Source organism: Talpa europaea, assembly GCF_964194135.1.
Source record: "Talpa europaea genome assembly, chromosome: 1".
NCBI lineage: Eukaryota > Metazoa > Chordata > Mammalia > Eulipotyphla > Talpidae > Talpa > Talpa europaea.
In genome coordinates, this window is record NC_140073.1 from 140,586,353 (window position 1) to 140,606,982 (window position 20,630).

The following is a 20,630-nucleotide window of genomic DNA, read 5'->3' on the forward strand; positions in this document are numbered from 1 at the left end:
CAAAACTACTATCTTTCCATTTATTTTCACATATTGAATAGACTTTATTTGATGTTATTTCTGCTTTGTCTTCCTAGGGTAAATGTGAGCATTCTCTCTATGGCCACATGCATTCGATCAATGATGCCACCTTTACTCCTAAGGTGAGTTCAGTTCTCTCTGTGAATTCTTTTAATGCTTCATATATACAAGTTCGTTCTAATGAGACAGTACCAGGGGGAAAAGGTAAACTAACAAGGCAAGGAGGAGAAAAATAACAGGTTTGGGAATTCACTATGACAATGGAAAAGATATCTCCATATAATAAATTGCAGAAGGTTAAAAACACCCACAAACACTTGACAGTGGTGGAAATGAGGAGGAGGAATTCTCCTATTGTGCTTAATTCCACTTAAACCATTTATAATTTTTTTTTTGTTTTTAAACTTGAGTATCAAGAAAGTTACTGGAATATGGATTATAAATAGTAATGTAGGCTAGTAAAACTGATAACATTGTGCAAGTATTTATCTGCAGTTTGCAGTATTCAGGTATCAGGATGTCTTCTCCAGTGAAGACTGTTTAACTTTGCTTTGAGTTGCTAAGCTAAATGGGTTGTGTTTAAAAGGGTTCAGATAGTAATCATGGAGGGATAATTCAAGTTTGTTCCTTATCAGATGAAAGCAATTTGACCAGATAGATGACCTCTCAAATCCCTTCAAACTCTATGATTTAATTACATCTAACATTTTAATTTGTCTCTCAATTCCCAGTAGATGTGAACCTTAATTCCGTATTCCTCTTCTTTTCCAATTAGCTAAAAAAGAAATCTGATAGATTACCTACATCTAACTTCAAAATGACAGCAGAGTCAAAATACTATTACTGTCACAGTGTTATTATTCTTTTAAAAAGAAGGAAAATGTCCACTTAGAAAGATTTTTACAAAAGGAATGTTGCTACCCACAACTGAAATTATGTGGTCTCACTGTTAGCCCTGAGATGTTAATGACGGCTCCGCTACAATTACATTTTAACAAATTTGTCCTAGTAGGGATTTCTCCTTCATTGACTCTGTTGAGCCAATATATAATGAATTAGTTCTAGATAACAGTAAAATTTTATTTCTAGCAGAATAGTGTCTTTGAAGCACTGTGGACCCAAATGATGTAGAATATTTATGCTAAAAATCTATTAAATGTCTTGCAGGTTCATGTACCCTAGAAAAACTAAATGTAATTTAAAAATAGTAAACCAGTATGTTGAAGTCAAGTATATGTAAACAATGGCATAGCTAAAAAAGACACAGAATTCAACATCCTAATAGTAAAGTTAATAAAATAGGAAATAGCCAAATTGCTTTATTGAATCAGCAATCGGGGAGAGAAATACCTTAATGATACATATTTCAAAGGAAAAATTGTCATTCCAAAGCCCCATTAATTGACTTTTCCCATTAATTTATCTTTTCTTTGTTGTATATATTTTATAAATATTAAGGAAATCATGTTTTGTTACGACTGATATTCCTGAGTAAAATATTTGATGACATGTCAATTGCTTTGAAAACTCTTTTACTTCACATACCTGCTAAGAATGTCAGCAGATTGGGAGGTAACAGTGACTGAAAGAGCACAAAGACTTTCAGGGATCTCCTGAGGATTTGGCATTTCAAACAATCCCTCAGACAGAATTGTGATAATAAATGCATTGGGCAGTGCATTTAGAGCAGGCAGAGATTTGAATTATTTAACATTAGCCTTGCTAATTAATTGATTCCTGTAAGGATACACATGCATGTTACATTCCTAGTTAAAAATGCATTAGCTGTTTAGGTAAACACATTCTTAGGAAAGTTCTACAAATTTAGATTTGTAAACAGAAATCACAAATGAAAAATTCAGTGTTATGTAGCTATCTAGCAACCCAAATTCACAGACACAGTATATGATATGCAGTATTTGTATTGTGCGGTATCTTAAAAGTTATGCAAATTGACTTATTTCTAAATTATTGTTTTAGAGCTCTGATGTCTTCATTTCTGACTGATTTTTCTACTGGAAGCAGTTATTTAAAATCTCTTTTTAAAGTAATCTGTTAATGAAACATTTTAAGGAACTGTGAAAAGCTTTTACGAAGTCTGTTGTAGAGCATTTCTCCCTAACAAGTCCACTTTGCAAAACAAAACCAAAAAATAAAAAAAGTTGACAGTAATTTATGGAAAAATATTAATAGACACGGGCAATTTAATATGAAGTATAAAAATTGCTTAGCAAGAAAGGGAGCAGGATATTCCTAGGTGGGGGCAAGTACATAGGGAGTGTTTATGTGTGTGGGAAGCAGTTAATGGAGATGTGAGCTAGGGTGGAGTGACCAGGGGCTATTGCCTGAGGGGCTCCATTGTTCCTGCTGGTCTAAGCATATTATCTGTATTCTAATATCTGCCTGCTGTTTTCAGCAGATACTGGTGAGAGGTCCCCTGCATGACCCTACACCTAGCTGACAAGCAGGAACTCTGGGCACCAAGAAAATATCCCCATGTTATAGGACAGGGAGAGGGGCAGCCCAAACCCCGCAAACCTGCCTATTCTAAATGGGTTCTGCCATCCGCAGCATCAACACAAAACATAGGAGACTTTAATGGGAAGGAACCTTAATAAAACTAGGAAACAATACAGGTAAGGCAGAGTCTAGTTTCTAAATGAAACACCCAAAGTTACCCGTCCCCTTGTGGGTAAAAGTCCATCCAAATGGGATTGGCCCAGAGCAAGGCCCCAAAGCCTGCCACAAGTCTAAAGCATCTTCCAGTGGGGACCCACAGAAAAGGATCAGAAACAAGAGGGAAAAGAGCAAAATCAAAATCAAGACAAAAACCGCCATTGTCACCTCCCCATGGGTCTGTCACCCACATCTTTGTCACCCAGTCCACAACCAAAAGGCAAGCGCAGTTTCTTCACATGTCTCTAGGCTCCACGTGCCTCCTCCAGGTCTCCTGGCTCCATCCTGCTTCCTTCCTTCCTCAGTCTCTTCTGCAGCTTCTCCTCTTCCTGCTCAGCTCCACCCTCCCTTGGGTGGGGCAGGGAACCACCCCCTTTCCTGGGGACCACCCTGTTACAATCATAGAACAAAGGGGGCTGGGGATCTCACATAGTCCTATTTTCATTGATTCTAAACTTTGCAAACCTGTTGTTTAATTCAAATATTGTTGCACTGATATTTTAAATGTACAGGTATATATCTTTGTTGTACTAGTTATATAAAATGTTGATATTTTTAAATCCAAAATGTGGGGCCTCCCATGTGGCACAGCAGTTGAGCTCTGGGTTGCAAAGCTGCCCTCAGCCTCTGCAGCACCGGTTCGATCCCTGGCTGTTCCCGCCCCAGAGGAGGGTCCCACATGACGCACAGACCTCTCCTGCCGCCCGCTGCTCCCCTCAGCAGTGTACTTCGGTCCTTCTGCCTGCTCTGCTCCCCGCTCTGCTTTCCTTGTAAAAAAAAAAAAAAAATCCAAAATCCAAAATGTGTAACATAACATGTAACTTTTAAGAAGACTAGTCACATTCTAACTTGTCTCTATCTATATAATTCCACAAAACTTGTAATAGTCATGAATGGGGATGAAGGAAAATGAAGTGGTCATGTTAGGGGGAAAGGATGTCCTGAGCTAATTCCATTTAAGACTTAATCTCCCATTTTTCTCCCTGAGTTGTACATTTCCTCATTTCCCCTTCCCTTGTAAATAAACCTTTTATTAACCTTGTGTGTGTGCCTGCAGTAGAATATTAATAAGTCCCTTTAAGCACACGGGTGAGACCCACAGTCAGGCAACCTGTTTTGTACCGGGGCTGCCCTGTAACAGTCAGTATTATGTTTACAGCATTTGGAAGTTTTAAATATATGAGAAAGGGAATTTTCAGCAAGGGAGACACCTACCTCATCTGCTGGCCTTGAGTCATAAGAAGTATAAGGACAATAATTCCTATTTTAGAGAACAAGAAGGAAATTGTAGTGGTGGGTAGTATGCAGGTCCCAATTTACGCTAAGAAGCTGAAGCAAATGGTTGGAGGACAGAGTGGAATTAGAGATCAGATGGCTGGTGACAAAAATGGATCCCAGGGGGAAGGAGGGGAAGGGTCTGAGAGATGTGAAGGTAATAGGATCAGATGAGGAACACTTACAGCTCTTTGGTGATGAAAGGCTTGACTAATAAGGGAAAACCTGCGGATTTGGACAACTATATAACACATTTTGTTTTTGTTTTTTAATTTATTTATTTATTTATACATACAAGCACTGGGTACAGTCAAAAGCGCGGGAGGGTGAGAGAATTCACCAGAGCGGGGAGCAGAACAGGCAGACTGACGAAGTACACTGCTGAGGGGAGCAGCGGGTGGCAGGAGAAGTCTGCACGCCATGTGGGACCCTCCTCCAGTGGCCGAGGAGCGGCTGGGGATAGAACCGGCACTGCAGAGGCTGCGGGCAGCTTTGCAACCCAGCGCTCAACCGCTGCGCCACTGGAGAGGCCCTGTATAACACATTTTGTATGTAAAAATGGCCACATAGTCAAAATTCTTCCATAAAGGAAATATCAAAACCCAGTGCTCATGGAACATGATGCTATAGGAAAAGAATAAAGTCTTCTCTTCATTTCCTATCCCATATACTTTCCTCAGCACCTCCTACCCATATTTAACAGAGGCTGTGGATCCAGGTTGTTGGTCTGCAGTTGCCCCACAATGTGTGGTCTAAATCAGCTTCAGGTCAAAGATCACTAAGGAAAGAATGGATTTTCAGAATTAAGTCAGAGATCAGGAATCTAAAGCTATTCACCATAAAGGCATCATCTCCAAAATCTCAGTTCCCAGCACTGTTTTTCTGAAAATAACTATCTTTTCTGTACAACTATAATCACACTTCACTGAGAGCTTTAGGTAGCTAAGATTTTACTCACCACCTTATCACCCCTTCTGCCTTCATTTATCATTTAACCCCAGCTTAGGCTCCTTAGTTGTCATGATAATTACATTGCAAAGAACTTTAGTTCAATTTTACCTCTTTTCTCTGCAATGCTTATCTAGCAAATCTAGTTTCTTTGGTCAGCACCACAACACAATAAAAAATGCTGGAGAAAACGAAACAAACTGTTTCATTTTCTCTAAATTAACTTTAAATTTACAACTTCAAAGTCCCAACACTTACTATTGTTCAGCCTTGAAGTAGTATTTTCCCATTGTGTTCATTTGTCTATGTACTAACATTACCTATATACCTTGTCCTTAAATGTCTTTATACTTACTCTAAGTTCCCTGTCCACAAATTTTTCTCTTATATGCATGATTCATTCTCTAATGAAAAACTGCAAACTTCCTTCCAGGGAAGGAAATCTCATACCTTCTTAGTACTCCATCTCCAAATAAACAGGCATCTCCAGATATCTTATGTCTTGCCTCAGGTAACTATCGAAGGGAGTATATTAGACATTTTAATATTTAGGTGTTATTATAAATTCCACTCTTCTTCCACTTTCTTCATGTGCTTACTTTTTCAGTTATTCCTTATCTTTACTTTGCTACAGTATCATATCCATCTGTATACAAATCTGGTCCAAAGTTCTCTGTATTTAAGTTTGACATTTCATCTTTCAGTCACATGCTGTCTTATTTTTCTTACTTTCAGATATTCTTGATTTCTTCTGTAAACTTGGATTTCTTTTGAAATTGCTTTTAATTCCAAATTATGACAAATATGAAGGATCTCTTAGAATTGCTGATTTATAATCTGAATACAAAATTATCAGAAAAATTATTTGTATGATACATGTTTTGGAGATTTATTAGAACTTATTTGTGTTCTTGTACTTGATTATTTTTTTAATGTCATGGGTGTACTTAGAAAGAATATATCTTCTCTTTTAAGGCACCAACCATTCAAATATGATCTCCAAGTCAACTACTCCACTGAATAACTCTTGATTTTTATATAATTACATTGAATAAACTTTCCTCAATTTTTGTCACACTTTGCTTTTCAACATAACCTAAGTCATTCTTCCTAAACACTGAGAAAAAAAATCTGAGGAAAAAAATAGAGGAAAAATCTATTTTTCTTCTACTATTTGACAGCTAAATATTAAACTGAATCCAAACTCAATCTTAATTACTGTTCTCTAGCAGATTTTCTTCTAACATTATCTCATTCAAACCCCTACTTCATTTTCTTTATATGTGACAATTTCCAAGTAAATTTCACTCTGACCTCCAGACTCACTGTTAGCTATTTTGCATCTCCACCTAATTATCTATAAGATTTATCATTTTAGTCTGCTAAAAATGCAACTCTTGCCTTCCCTTTTTCTTAACTGGTTTCTTTCCCCAACTTGTCATCTTAGTTCATGTCACCCTAATCATCCCCAATGTAGAAACAGGAGGGTCAGTTGTAGTTAACAATGACTGACACTGGAATGTACTGTAAAAAATTGCAGTGAAAAAGGGTGAGTAACTTCTTGTTTCACTTGATATTCCCAGCATCTCATACAGTTTAATATTCAAAAATGTGATGCCCAAATCTAGAGATCTGAACAAATGAAAACACAAAGACTCTTTAGCATTGTGTTAGTACATCGTCTATTGGCCTTCCAAAATCTATGGATATTGAACTTAAGCTCAACTCATCTAATCTTCCAAATAGATTAGTTAAAGCTTCTATAGCATCATAGTAAGCCATGACTTTGGAGCTCTGGAAAATTTCCCAGATTCAGTTAACATTGTCTCCTCTTAATACCTTTTGGACACTAGATTTGTCATTCAGAGGGTATATAACCTTGAGCAAATAATTTAGTCCTTCTATAATAGTGAATGATAAAAAGTAATAAATAATATGAAATAATATATATAATGTGCTTAATATAGTACCTCACAACCAGAATATGTTCTTACTGCCAGTCTACCTTATCATTCCCAGTAGTAGTAGTAGTAGTAGTAGTAGTAGTAGTAGTAGTATTGGAGCTAATGTTCCTTTCTACCCATTTGTGTTCAACTATGTAAATGAAAGAACACAAATACAAATATGTAAGATTTCTTATACCACAATTTAATTTCATTTGACTTAACATCAATATAATAAACATAAAGCTATAATACATATTTTTAACTTTAGCAAGAAAATGGAATTCTAAAACTATTCTAAATAAGTAGCTCTCAATATGTAATTGTATTAAACTTGAGCTGAATGCTACTAAAAGTGAATATCAGCCTTAGTATTAGTATTTTGTCTTTTTTTATATCAGAATATAGCATTTAATATTGAAACAGTTAGCAATTTTTAATATGATCTGAGATAGGCTAATTACTTTTCCTAAAGTTGTCAGTACATAGACATGAGGGCATTAATTCACTTTGTATTGTCTTTATTGATAAACAAATACCTGCAATTGCCTACACAAAAAAGTTATCCTTACTCTATTATAGCAAAGAAAGCTCAATTTCTGAATTTTATTTCTTATCCAAGCTTAAACAGAAAATGCTTAGTATCAATCTCTGGCCATTTTATATAAAGAAATACAAACAACATTTAGGTCATGCAGCCATTGATCTGCTAAAGGACAAATGATGTCAGGCAGTACTTACATACCAAAAAAATTTCAATTTTGCTTACTTCTTTAGCAATCCAACTTGATGTCAACTACCATTTAGCTGGGCCAATAATATTGATATTTGATGTCAGTTCTTATTCATTACTGTACCTAGATGGCATAAGTCAAAAGTTTTAGATGTGTGGTGAAAAACAAGAGAGCAGAAAGCAGCTTCTGTCTCTGGGGAAACTGGAAACAATAACATAATAGAAAATTAAGGGGCATGTAACTTTCCATTTTTATTTGTATAATATTTCAATTATATCAATTTTCCTACTTATTTAAAATTAACTTTATATCTTTTTTTTTAACCAGTGTTTTTTTTTTTTTAAGATTTATTCATTTATTTATACAAGCACGGGGTACAGTCAGAAGCACGGGAGGGTGAGAGAATTCACCAGAGCCAGAGCCGGGAGCAGAACAGGCAGTGGGCGGCAGGAGAGGTCTGTGCACCATGTGGGACCCTCACCAGGTGGCTGGGGATCAAACCAGCACTGCAGAGGCTGTGGGCAGCTTCACAACCCAGCGCTCAACCACTGCACCACCCGGGAGACCCAGCTTTATATCTCTTAAAGTAATCCCATACTAAATGATATTCTTAGACAAATTTAATGAAATAACTATTTTTCAAAGAAAATAATTTCTGATGAAAAATGTGGCACTAAAAGAAAAGTTAAAAAAAAAGAGTTCATATAACTAGACATTCAAAAATTAATTAGAAAAGTTTTCCATGTAATGGCATTGATAAAGGTCTTTCTCCTTTATTTCGCCTTGTTTCTTTCTTAGAAATTAACACCATTTGTGACAAAGAAAAATAACACATTAATATTATATCACTTTGCCTCCAAAGTTTAACCTTTAATAACTTCTGCAGTTGGATAGCTATTATGTCATGCATTTATAATTTTCTTGAAGTTTCCATAAAAAATACAAGTGACATAATTGTGTCCTATTTCTTGATACTTCCTCTTTGACTATGAAATTTATAATTTGTTTTTTTACACATCTTTAGGAAACTAAAAATTTTTGGCATATATGAAAAAAAATTAGCAATGGACTTTCTACGTAGCAAAGTAGAAACTGAGAGCCTATCATGTCCTGGGCACTTTAAATGTTGAGGTTCAACAAAGATTAATATCAACTCTTGACCTTGTAGAACTTATATATTGGTAAGACTCAAAGTCAATAAACAAGTAAGTGAATGAATAAAGACTATTTGTTATCCATCTGGAACAAATTAAGGTAAGAAAGAGCTAAGGAAGGAATTGGTCAGGGGGCCCTTTCTGAGAGAATGACAATTAAGAAAACCCTGCATGACTTTAAGGAAAAGAACTCAAGCAGAGACAACAGCAAAGGCAAAGTTCCCGAACTGGAAGATGTGTGGCTTAATAGGAGAAACAGGACATACTGAGTGGACTAGGATTAGTTTAAGCAGATGGAATATCTTGCATCTAAATGATAACTGCTGTTAGATTTTCTTATTGCTTACGTATGAGATAGTTGAAGCTATTTTAAAATCTTAACCTTTATCTGTGTCTTCCAAAATATTTATTTAATCAAAGATGATCAGCCTAGAAGAAATGTAACAGAATATTTTAGGTAGGTAATAGCTTAGCTTTTTATACCCTTACCTCTTGGAACAATTCTTGGTATAGAAGATGATAAATAGTCATTGATTAGGAAAAATCTGGTTACAGTGAAGCCTCGTTTATACAGGTTTCACAGTATAAAATTTTTCCAAATAATACTAGAATATCAGTATGAATTTATACCTTTCCAGTTATCATTGTCAGTCTTAATTTACATGTAATTTTTTAAGTGTGAGAAACTGCTTGTATGATAAAATCATGAGATATTTTTGCGATTGTTTTACATGTAAGGATAATGTATAATACATCATACATTATCCCTGAATCACATAATTAGAGCAAAAAGAATTGTCACACCAATTACACATGAACATAATTACAAGAAAACTTGATTATCCTCTTTAATATAATTTTTCCCACTTAATTGTGTGTTCATGGGTGAAAGTGACCCTGTGAATTCATACTTCAGGAAGTGACTACTAGTTAAAATGACTATAGCCAGAGCAGGAGAATCTGCCCTTCTTCTTCATATTTAATTTGTGTGTGTGTGTGTGTATATATGTATATATATAGATATATAGATATATACAGTGACCTAGCAGATCGGCTTGACTTTCCGGTGGCCAATTTTACCAGGGTGTTGGGATCTAGCATGTCAATCACCGCCATGTTCCACCCTTCAATCCTATCCTGTTCCCAGCAGCAGTATGAAAAATGATTTTTTAACTTAAGGAAATTAAGTTACCATTTTCCACTGGCATTTTGAAGCGTATATTTACTGCATTTTTCTTAAAGTACTCAGGTTTTCATAGCTGTAGATATTGCTTAACTTGCTACTTGGGTAGTAATGAAGCCAAAAAAGCTTTTTCACTTAAATATTGTTTGCATCTAGGTCTTTACTCCACCTGAACTGGAAAGTATTAACACTGAAAAGAATCTTAAATATATTCTCTCTTTTTTTGGTTGTTAGGGCCTAGGGGAGTGTGTTGTGATTTAATATTGGAATTGATGAAAGGCATTCAAAATTTTGTCTTCTTAAGCTGAAGAATAGAATTTTTTCTTGGAAGTATTTGGTTTTCAGTTAACATACTCAAATACAAACTTTAAAAGCCAACTTACTAAATTATGCATTGTTTCCGTATTATGTTATGCTTTGTATACTTTAAAAAAAAAGGTAAAAACAGACTTCTATGCTTTGTGGGTTTGTAACTTTTTTTTTTCTCCAAAGAAAAAGAAATATTTTGGGCCTCCCCGGTGGCGCAGCGGTTGAGCGCTGGGTTGCGAAGCTGCCCGCAACCTCTGCAGCAGCGCCAGTTCAATTCCAGGCTGCTCCCCAGCCACCTTAGGAGGGTCCCACATGGCGAGCAGACCTCTCCTGCCACCCGCTGCTCCCCTCAGCAGTGTACTTCAGTCCTTCTGCCTGCTCTGCTCCCCACTCTGGCTCTGGTGAATTCTCTCACCCTCCTGTGCTTCTGACTGTACCCAGTGCTTGTATAAATAAATGAATCTTTAAAAAAAAAAAGAAAGAAAAGGAAAAAGAAATATTTCTATAGAAATATCTACAATATCTATAAAGTAAGATTGTTTCCTAGTGAAAAAAAAAAAAACCTCTAGAGTTTCTTTCTTTCTTTTTTTTTATCTTAAATATTCAAGTTTTTTTATTGTGGAGAATTACTCAAGTGCATATATACAAGGAGGATTGGGTTTTTAAATCAATACAGCCTTATCTGAAATCCCATCAGCATCCTGACATGGAACAGTTTATTTTGGAGTTTGCAATCAGTACAGATATAATAAATATATCATTTACTGTTTAGACCAGCCTTTCAACATAGATTCTTAAAAATAATTCATTAAATCAGGAAAGTCCAATATAATTGCTTATATACTTTCTTAATTTCTTAATCATAATAAAATGAATAAATTGTTCATACAAAAGAGGAAGAATTAGTCCATAAAATTCTAATTGACTTATAAAGTATCAAAAGTTTTTTTTTTTCATTGAGCTGTACATAGCCAAAAAGATATGCAACAGTGATAAGAAACTTCTGTCTAGGACACTATGTTATATGGTCTAACTGATAGGAATTTGAAATAACTATGTCAGTTTGTCAGAACAATAATTAAAATAACTGACTTTGAGAGCTTAGAAAGGGCAGGTTGAATGCTAGGATTTTCACGTGTATATATTATATGTTTTCATTCCAGGTTTAGATTTGTAAGCAAAATTAGTACACTCTATGTAACTTTTTTTTTTACTGTTTTATTTTTTTATTTTTTAATATTAAATTTTATTTTTATATTCCCCCATACAATTGCAAACGCCCCATTCTGACCCCAATCCTTCCCCTCCCTCCCCCACCCCCCCAAAAAGTGTCTCTGGTTCATAGTTTTTTGTTGATTTTGATTTTCACTTTCTTATATTCATTTTCCTGGTCCCTTATTTAAGTTTTCTAGATTCCTGCTATGAGTGAGACCATCCGGTATTTTTCTTTTTCTTTTTGGCTTATTTCGCTGAGCATGATCCCTTCCAGCGCCATCCATGTTGCTGCAAATTGCATGTGTTTATCTTTTTTGAATGCTGAGTAATATTCCATGGTATATATGTACCACATCTTCTTGATCCAGTCATCTATTTTTGGGCATTTGGGCTGTTTCCAAAGCTTAGCTATTGTAAACAGTGTTGCTATAAACATAGGGGTGCAGGTGCTCTTTGGAATTGATGTTTCTGTGTCCTTTGGGTAAATACCTAGGAGTGGAATTGCTGGATCATATGGAAGCTCTATGTTTAGTAGGTCCAGAAATCTCCACACAGCTCTCCATAGAAAAAATTCTTTGCAACTAGAGGCACAGCTTAGTAAAGCAGTAGTTTTTAGACTAGTTCCACCCTCTAATCTATTTTTATGATTCAGAATATAGTTTTGTGGATATTTTATACAATCATTTCTATATGACTGCGGTCCAATATAGCCTATAGTCATAAAAACATGAATTTTAGTAAACATCATGATGACACAAACCTATTAATAAATTATCATTTTTATGTGTATAGCAGAAGTACCCTGATTTTATGCAGCTGTGCTTATATACATGTTAAGAGACAATAAATTTATTGCAGGTTATTCCAAGAATGTAATTGCAGTGGACACTATATTAATCAACAATAATTGGCCTTGTTAAAGGACACTTCTGCCAAATAGAGTAACACCTTAGGTTGTTATCAGAATAAATAAGAGATTTAATAAAATTTGTGTGCATTAACATGTAATATCTTCTGCCACAACCAAAGAGCTGAATGACTGTTATTAAGTACAATAATTATGGGCCTCTCTGGTGGTTCAAGGGATTAAGATGCAGCACTATGAAGCTATCTGCAGCCACTGGAGCATGAGTTCGATCCCCAGCCAGGAAGGTGACCCAAATGGACAGTAGACCTCTTTTGACTCCCCCACTGCTACCCTAAGTAGTATATTTCAGTCAGTTCACCTGTTCTGCTCCCCACTCCATCTTTGGTGAATCCTTTCTGGTGAATCTTCCCGCCCCCCCCCCACAGCCCCACCTCCCCATTCCTCTGGCCACCCAGCTCTTGTATGCATAAATAAATAAATCTTTTAAAAAGCAACAATAATTAACATGTTGCTGCCATCTTTGCTAGATGATTTATTTTACTTCACCATGAAGTGTTAAAAAATACATATTAAAAAATTCATCTAAGTACTTAAGAATTTATTTTGAAATTCATAGTAGTATAAAGTTGTACACTGTGAATATTTGCATAACTGAATTAGGTGGGTAAGAGCATCTTATCTTTTTCCAACAAGTAAAGCAACAGATTTGACTGGATATTTTACAGTCTGCACCTAACTCAGCCACTAATGTGGACATTCAGATTCCAAGCCCTTCTCTGACCTACATCACCTCAGGGGAAGAGTAGCACTTCCGCAATATCCATCCCTTGCCTTGCCCTCCTCATCACTCCAGGAAGAAAAACTAACCGACTTTCTTGCTTGATAAAGGACAACAGATTAATGAAGTTAAGTGCCTGTACCATTCAAATTGTCATCCCTGGTAACTCTTTCAAGTGTAATATCAACTGTGGCTAGCTTTTACTCTTCAGGAGGTCCTGTGATCTTCAGTTTCTTATGTAAATTAATGCAAAAACTGCTCCAACAATATCACATGTCGTTCATTTCAAATGCCAAAAGGAATGTTCTATTTCTTGAATCAGTAAATGGAAAGAGCAGAGTGGCTGTGTGCTAAGTTACAGGTTAACAAACAAGATATTGGCCCAACAAGGATGAGAAGAGTATTGGAGTAGAAAGCACAGTGTGTATTTTCAAGTGGGTTAAATCAGGGATCACTCATATCTGTATTGTTCTATGTATAAATATTTTCAAAATGTGAAGCTACTGGAGAATTTATTTCATTTCATTGGGGAGGTTTACAAATCAGATTGAATAAGATGACTCCTTAGCTCATTTAGGACCATGCCTTCTCCATTTCTACATTGCATCTCCCCTGTCTTCTCTTCTCCTCACCACACTCAATCACCTGACACCAAGTCATTTTGATACTGACTGCCTATTTCAGTTCCCTTGGCCAGTGAAAGGAAACAGAGTTTAAAGAGAAGGAAAGTAGTTTAATTTGTTGACAAATTGAGGAGGGCAGCAGATTCGTGCCTGAAAGACCATCATCCTGCTCTTTGGCAGAGGATAAGGGTGTTTATCCAGAGTTACACGGAAGTAGAAAGGGAGAGTGAGTAAGGGTCAGCCTGACACCAGCTTGGTTTTACCAACACCTGGTTGTCAGCAATTCAGATGTTATCTTCCTAGTGATGTTCTTTTCCCTCAGGATGCAAGAAAATAAAGTTTGTTAAGCCTCGGGGGTAAAGGAAATGGGAGAGCTTATTGGTGGGACAGAAAAAGAGACTAGTATTTCATTGCTCTAACAATTTTAACAGCTAAACTTTGGCCAGTAAATATTTAATGAGTGAATTCTAATTTTATGAGTCCTTAAAAACTTCAGACTCGGGCCTCCCCTGGTGGTGCAGGCAGTTGAGCGCAGTGCGGTGAAGCTGTCCGCAGCCTCTGCACCGGTTCAATTCCAGCTGGCTGGCGAGGGTCCCACATGGTAAGCAGACCTCTCCTGCCTCCCCCACTGCTCTCCTTAGCAATGTATTTCATCAGTCTGCCTGTTCTGTTCCCTGCTTTGTCTCTGGTGAATCCTCTCACCCTCCCACACATCATCTGGCCTGTACCCCAATTCTTGTATAAATAAATAATCTTTAAAAAAAAAAAAACTTCAGAGTCTACATTATGTTCAAATTTCTTTGGTTAGTCCATCCAAAGAATGGACTAATGAATCATAATGAAAAAAAAACTAGTGGCGGGTTAGAGATATTTCTACAAAAAGGATGGGTTAGAAAAGCTTGATTAAATGTATCAAAGAGAAGTTACAACAATCCTTAATAATAACATATACGGAAAAGAAGAATAATAGCAGTTTGGTTTTTAAAAGCATTTGAATGTTCTTTCATTCTCAGATTGGATTACCCTTGATCCTCTTAGGATTTTTTAGAAAGTAAGATTATCAGTGCAGACTTCATTCAAATGTAAATAAATAACACATACTTTATATAAAGATGGTTGTTTAAAAGAAAACAAGCAAAGATTGCTCAAGTTATAATTATTTCAGGAAAATACATCTTTTGTGTATTTTCAGGAAATATGTTTCAGTTGTGTATGTAATATGAGTGTGAATTACCCTGTCGGCTAATCACAGTAATTTTATATATGTATCATATTATGATTGCTTAAACATTGAGTGGGACATCTGTTGGTTAAATTTCATATTTTCCAGTTTATAGGGGAAATAACACTTTACCCAAGCTTTTCAGTGTGTGATCGATCAGTCACATTCACTAATAAGCCACATTAACTTTTCCTGTCCCCAAATCGCTCTTATTTTCACCCTCAACTTTTCTAGTTCCAAGGTCACTGTATAAAAATCATATAATAACATGCATCAAAATTGAATTTGAAAGCTTCAATAAAGACCGTCTGTCCGATTTGCATATTAATTTATTCCTGACTTTCTTATTTATCTAATAAATTTGAACTCAATCAATGAGAGTTTCAGATCCCAGCTACATTTAACGGGAGTGTGAATCAGAAATATCCTTATTTTCTCACTTATAAAATGATGGTATTACCATTGTTAAAAATGCCAGGCCCACCAAGACTTGATATCTAACCAAATTGCAGTTTCAACCTCTCCCAATAATGGAAATTTTAACTGTTGCAACTGGTAAAATAATCTTCATGAGAACCATCTGCACCCCCATCACCTTATCTCACCTTCTTTCTGACTATAAAAGCCTTTTGTTTTGAATGAAGTTTTGCAGCATTTTCCTACTTTCTAGAAGGGATGTTGCCCTGACTCAAGAATCATTTGATAAAGTCAACTAGATCTTTAAAATTAACTCAATTGGACTTTTTGTAGTTTAGCAACACATATCTCATAAATTCATCAGGTTAATCTTGTTGGATGCTAGATTATTTTTACTCCTGTAAATATTCTTGAGCTTTATCCTGGGATGCTGTAAAGTTAGAAACTAGTTAGCCCTTTCAGGTCTGCTTTTAAGATTGTTAGATAGGACAGGAGTAGTGCTCAACCCAGAGCTAATGATTTCCCCAGTACTAAAGCAATCCCTTCTTTGATGCGCTAGTCTACCCAATGTCTGCTGCTGGGACAAACATCAATCCCAGTCTTTTGAGGTCTTCTATCCCTAATCTTTTGCTTCTTTCTCTCTTGTTAGTTTCCTCATATGTGTATGTTCTACCAACTGCTGGAAGAAGTCTCTTCGCAGATCTTCAGAGTTCTCTTTGTGGGTCTTTCTCTTCCATATTCAACTCTGCAAACTTGAGCTGCCTTGTTTCCCCTGGACTCCCAGCTCCATCCCCTCAACCCTGGAGTCTGGGTTCCCTCTCCCAGTTCTGTGGGTGAGGAACTGTCAAGACAATATGTCACAGCAATCTTCCATGACTCAGATCTTTAGTTCTCAGACTTTCAGTGATTATTGTACTTTGTTGCATGATTTACAGTATCTTATAAACCTTTTTTTTTTTTTTTTCTATACTTTATTCATTCTTTGGGTTGTTTCGGGCAGGAGAGTAAACCAAGTCCCTTTTACTCCACTGTGACTGGCGATGGAAGTCTTTTTATCCTGTTTTTAATTATTAACAGATTTAACCATAAGATATGTGATTGTAATGATAATAGCATTTCTTTAAAAATTTATAGTTACTTTTCTCCTATAAAAGATAAAGGCTGACAGGTTGAAAATGTGTTTGCAGCATATCTGAATTATAGTCCTGATTGGACCACATATTTCATGGAAGGCTTAGCAAGTACCTTAATTTCTCAAATCTTCACTTTCATAATCTGTAGGAAACATGTATTTACATAACCTTTATGTTCTCTTTCAGAAATTTGTCAATAATCACTAATGTTTTCTTTAGAAACAGAAAAGTTACTGAATTTGCATGTATCATTTAAGAAGGCTTCTAATGGACCTTCTGAAATTTCAAAAATTCTTTGTGACTCAGTACTAACTGGCAAACTCAAGAGTAAAAATGAAATTTTTCTTTTGACATACAAAGCAGTGCCAAGCTAAAATAATTCAATATCACTCTTCAGATACTGAGTACTAAGCTTATCTTTTACTTCATATCTCTGGTTTATTCCTTCAATTCTACAAATCCTATTGCCTTGCTTTGATGTTGCAGTACATTACTATGTTAATCCATCATGGAAGACCACTGCAATGTCACAAGTCACATGGAAGAAAACACCAAGGGCCTGCAAGACAAAGATCTCGTACATGAATACCTGAAATAATGCCAATAATGACACTAAAAATGAAGTGAACTCATGAGAGTCCGAAAATTTATCTTTAGTGCTTTTAGAAGAGGCTTGCTGCCAGAGGCAGAATGCATTAATTTCTATGCCATGTTAAGAATTTCCATTACTCCTTGAATGAAATGTTAGTCTCAAAAATTGTCCTTAGAGTCAAAAGATTCTCAGTGATTTATTGAAACTCCTTCTCCCCTTTTCCTTTAGAAATCTACTAATATTGCACCATATTTAACAGGAGGAAGTTGGCCCAATCTACCCTCAATTCTTTCAGAATTCTGCTTTCAATTTATTTAGCATCCACAGAATGAAAAGCATAATAGTAGGCATTGTAGGAGATTCAAACAAGTAAAATATTTAGTCCTTTTCCTTGATGAACTAGACTATAATTTAAAAATCAAAATATGTACACTAAGTTGATAACCACCTCTGTAAGGCAACAACTTCGAAGTATCAAAATTGGCTAGTTAAATAGGAATGGTAATACCTGATTTAATTCTTGTGAGAATTCAATCATATAACCTCTTGGAAATGTTTTGCTTTGACTGGACAGCTATGGAAATAATGATTCATTAATTCATGTATTGAAATATTTACCTACCAAGTATGTGATAACATGCAAACTAGTGAGTACAAGTATTTTAAAGCAATCCTGTTGAAGAGAACTTTCTATAATTATGTAAATGACCTTTATCTAAAATGTCTGATATGTTCATGACTAGCTATATTGGGAAATTTTAATTGATTAAAACTAAATACAATTAAATCCAGTTCATCAATTGAGTAGTTACATTTCAAGTACTCAGTAACCTAATGTTTTAAACAATATAGGTCTAGATAAATAGGCATCTATAAAAAAAATGCAGTTTGTTGTGATATGAATCTGTGGTTCAATGGGAACAAGAGAAGGAATAGCTTACATTACTTGGAATATTTTATTAAAAGTTATGTTTCAACCAATTTTTAAGTATGTTTAATATTTTCTATGGAAACAGCAGGAAGGAAAGCATGAGGAAATGAAGTATTTGAGGAATTGAAAGCAGAGGAATAGGAAGGGAAGTTGTGGGAGATGATAGGCAGGGAGGGGCCAGTAAAGGAGGGGCTCAAATATTATTCTGCCATTGGTTTGTCAACCCTGGCATTATTAGTGCTATGGACTTGGTAATTTCATGGTGGGATCGAGACTGTCCTGTGCATTGTACAGTGTTTATCAGTATCTCTCACCTCTACCAACTGAATATCAGGAGTCGGTGCTCCAATTGAAAGAATCAACGATGTTTCTAGACATAGCCAAGTGCTCTTGGGGAGGCAAAATCGACCCCACTTGAGAATCACTCTTGTGAGGATGATCTGGAAAGATAAAGGGTGAAGGGAGGTCTTTCATTTCATCTGTCCACATGGGAGATGAGGGCCTGAAATAAGGGACTGTGCAGAGTGAAGAGATGCTGACCTCAGTGGATCAGAACTAGACAGTAGAGAGATGGAGACCAGGGTGACCAGATCTAATGATCTCATGGAGTGTGGAAACTTTTGTTGAAATAGAAAATACAGCAGACAGGGAATGATCATTTGGCTTTGAACATGTTGATTGTAGTTATCTGCGGAACATCCAAATGGCGATATCTGTGGCTAGTTGGAAACAGGAATCTGGAATTCAAGAGAGGTGTGAGTTGAACATGTAAATTCTGGAGTCATAAATGTCATGGGATGTTTTCTCTCTGCTCCCAGCAATCTAGACTTAATTGACAACAGTCATCATTTCCAACTTATCTCCAAATAGCCCTATGCATTTCATCCAACACATAGCACTGATTTTATTTTGTTTTTCCTGGTTTCATATATAATCAAGGACTTTAAAAGTCAGGTACACCGGCCCCTTTATTCTCAGGACTTGTGCCTGGGGCCCTTTGATCTCATGTCCTTTCACCCTAGATCATCCTTCTTCCCCTATAGCACATCACACAAATCTTGCTGCTCTTAATTCAAAGGTCATATTCCCAGTGAGACCCTCCCTGGCCATGCTATTTTTATTTCAAGACACTTTCTGCCAAATATTCCATGTCTACAATTTTTGTTATTCTTCATAACTCTTTTTTTTTTTTAATAGAGGCATGCTTTATTTATTTGTTTGCTGGTTTGTTTGTTTGTTTTTGTTTATACATGCATTGGGTACAGTCAGAAGTGCGGGAGGGAGGGTGAGAGAATTCACCAGAGCCAGAGCGGGGAGCAGAGCAGGCAGAAGGACCGAAGTACACTGCTGAGGGGAGCAGCGGGCAGCAGGAGAGGTCTGCACGCCATGTGGGACCCTCCTCTGGTGGCCGGGGAGCAGCCGGGGATCGAACCGGCGCCGCAGAGGCCATGCGCAGTTTCGCAACCCAGCGCTCAACCGCTGCGCCACCGGGGAGGCCCTCTTCATAACTCTTATTAACATCTAAAATGCTACACTGAATTTATTAACATCTAAAATGCTGCACTGAATTTATTGTATTTTTCCCTCTAGTAGTATATGAGTTTCATGAGGCCAGCACTTTTGTCTGTTTTGTTCATTCTTGTACATCCACCACTTAAGGCAGTGCCTAACATAGATGACTCAAGAATTACCTCTTTGGAGTAATGGGTTTCATACTGGTTGAGCCAAATTTGCCAGGAAATAATCAAACTCTTCCTCTTAAGCTTATAGCATACACTAGCACACTGCCAGAAAACAGTGTGCTCCTGTATTTCAGAGTCTAAAAGACACAATATTGTACTTGATAGAACCCACCACACTCCTTGAGATTGTTGACCTTCAAACTTTCTGTAATATATCAATACTTATGTTCAAACACATAACAACTTTTTGACATCATATATACAATTTACATTTTTAAGTATGATCTCAAAACACTCTTTAGAGTGTTTTACATTGTTAACCTCATCATAAATTTATCACATTCCCCATTGTAAAATGAGTTTACTCTGCTTTTATATTCTGATGTCATACCATTTTCAATACTGTTGCCTCCGATCTTATCTTCACTAATATCAGTTCATAATCTTACTCTACTTAAAGTGTTATTCTAGAAAACTGCATTCACTAGATGAACTGGGGCTGCATTTCTAGACAAACCCTTATTTGATCCTATAGGCTTGAGTTAGGAGGTCACTTTTTCCCTAAATAACCCTTTACCTAGGGCCTCCCCTGGTGGCGCAGCGGTTGAGCAGCCTCTGCAGCGCCAGTTTGATCCCCAGCCACCAGCGAGGGTCCCACAAAAAAAATAAATAAATAAAAATAAAATAAAAAAATAACCCTTTACCTACTTCTAGCATTTTATTTAGTATAATAATTGTTGATTACTACCATACAAGGGGGATAAAATAACCCTGAAGGGATGCCATGGTCACCAGAGTCATGGTGGTGATAGAAGGAGTGAGTGAAAGAATTCACCAGGTCTGTGCTGGCTTCCTGGCTGTTATCTACTGAAGTGGCAGACTTTGTGACTAGTCCCTGTGTTTTTTCAGTATTTACATCAGCCTTT

General features: G+C 36.3%; 1 protein-coding gene across 2 annotated transcripts in view; it reads left to right on the plus strand.

Moving 5' to 3' along the window:
• SPAG16 (sperm associated antigen 16) overlaps positions 1-20,630 on the plus strand; it is a gene marked incomplete at both ends in the record, with an annotated part of 714,501 nt that overhangs the window by 488,110 nt on the left and 205,761 nt on the right. For both annotated transcript variants that reach the window (XM_084253918.1, XM_084253919.1), the window contains one exon: positions 78-143. In XM_084253918.1, the coding sequence (XP_084110044.1) occupies positions 78-143 (66 nt within the window). The remainder of the gene's footprint in view (positions 1-77; positions 144-20,630) is intronic.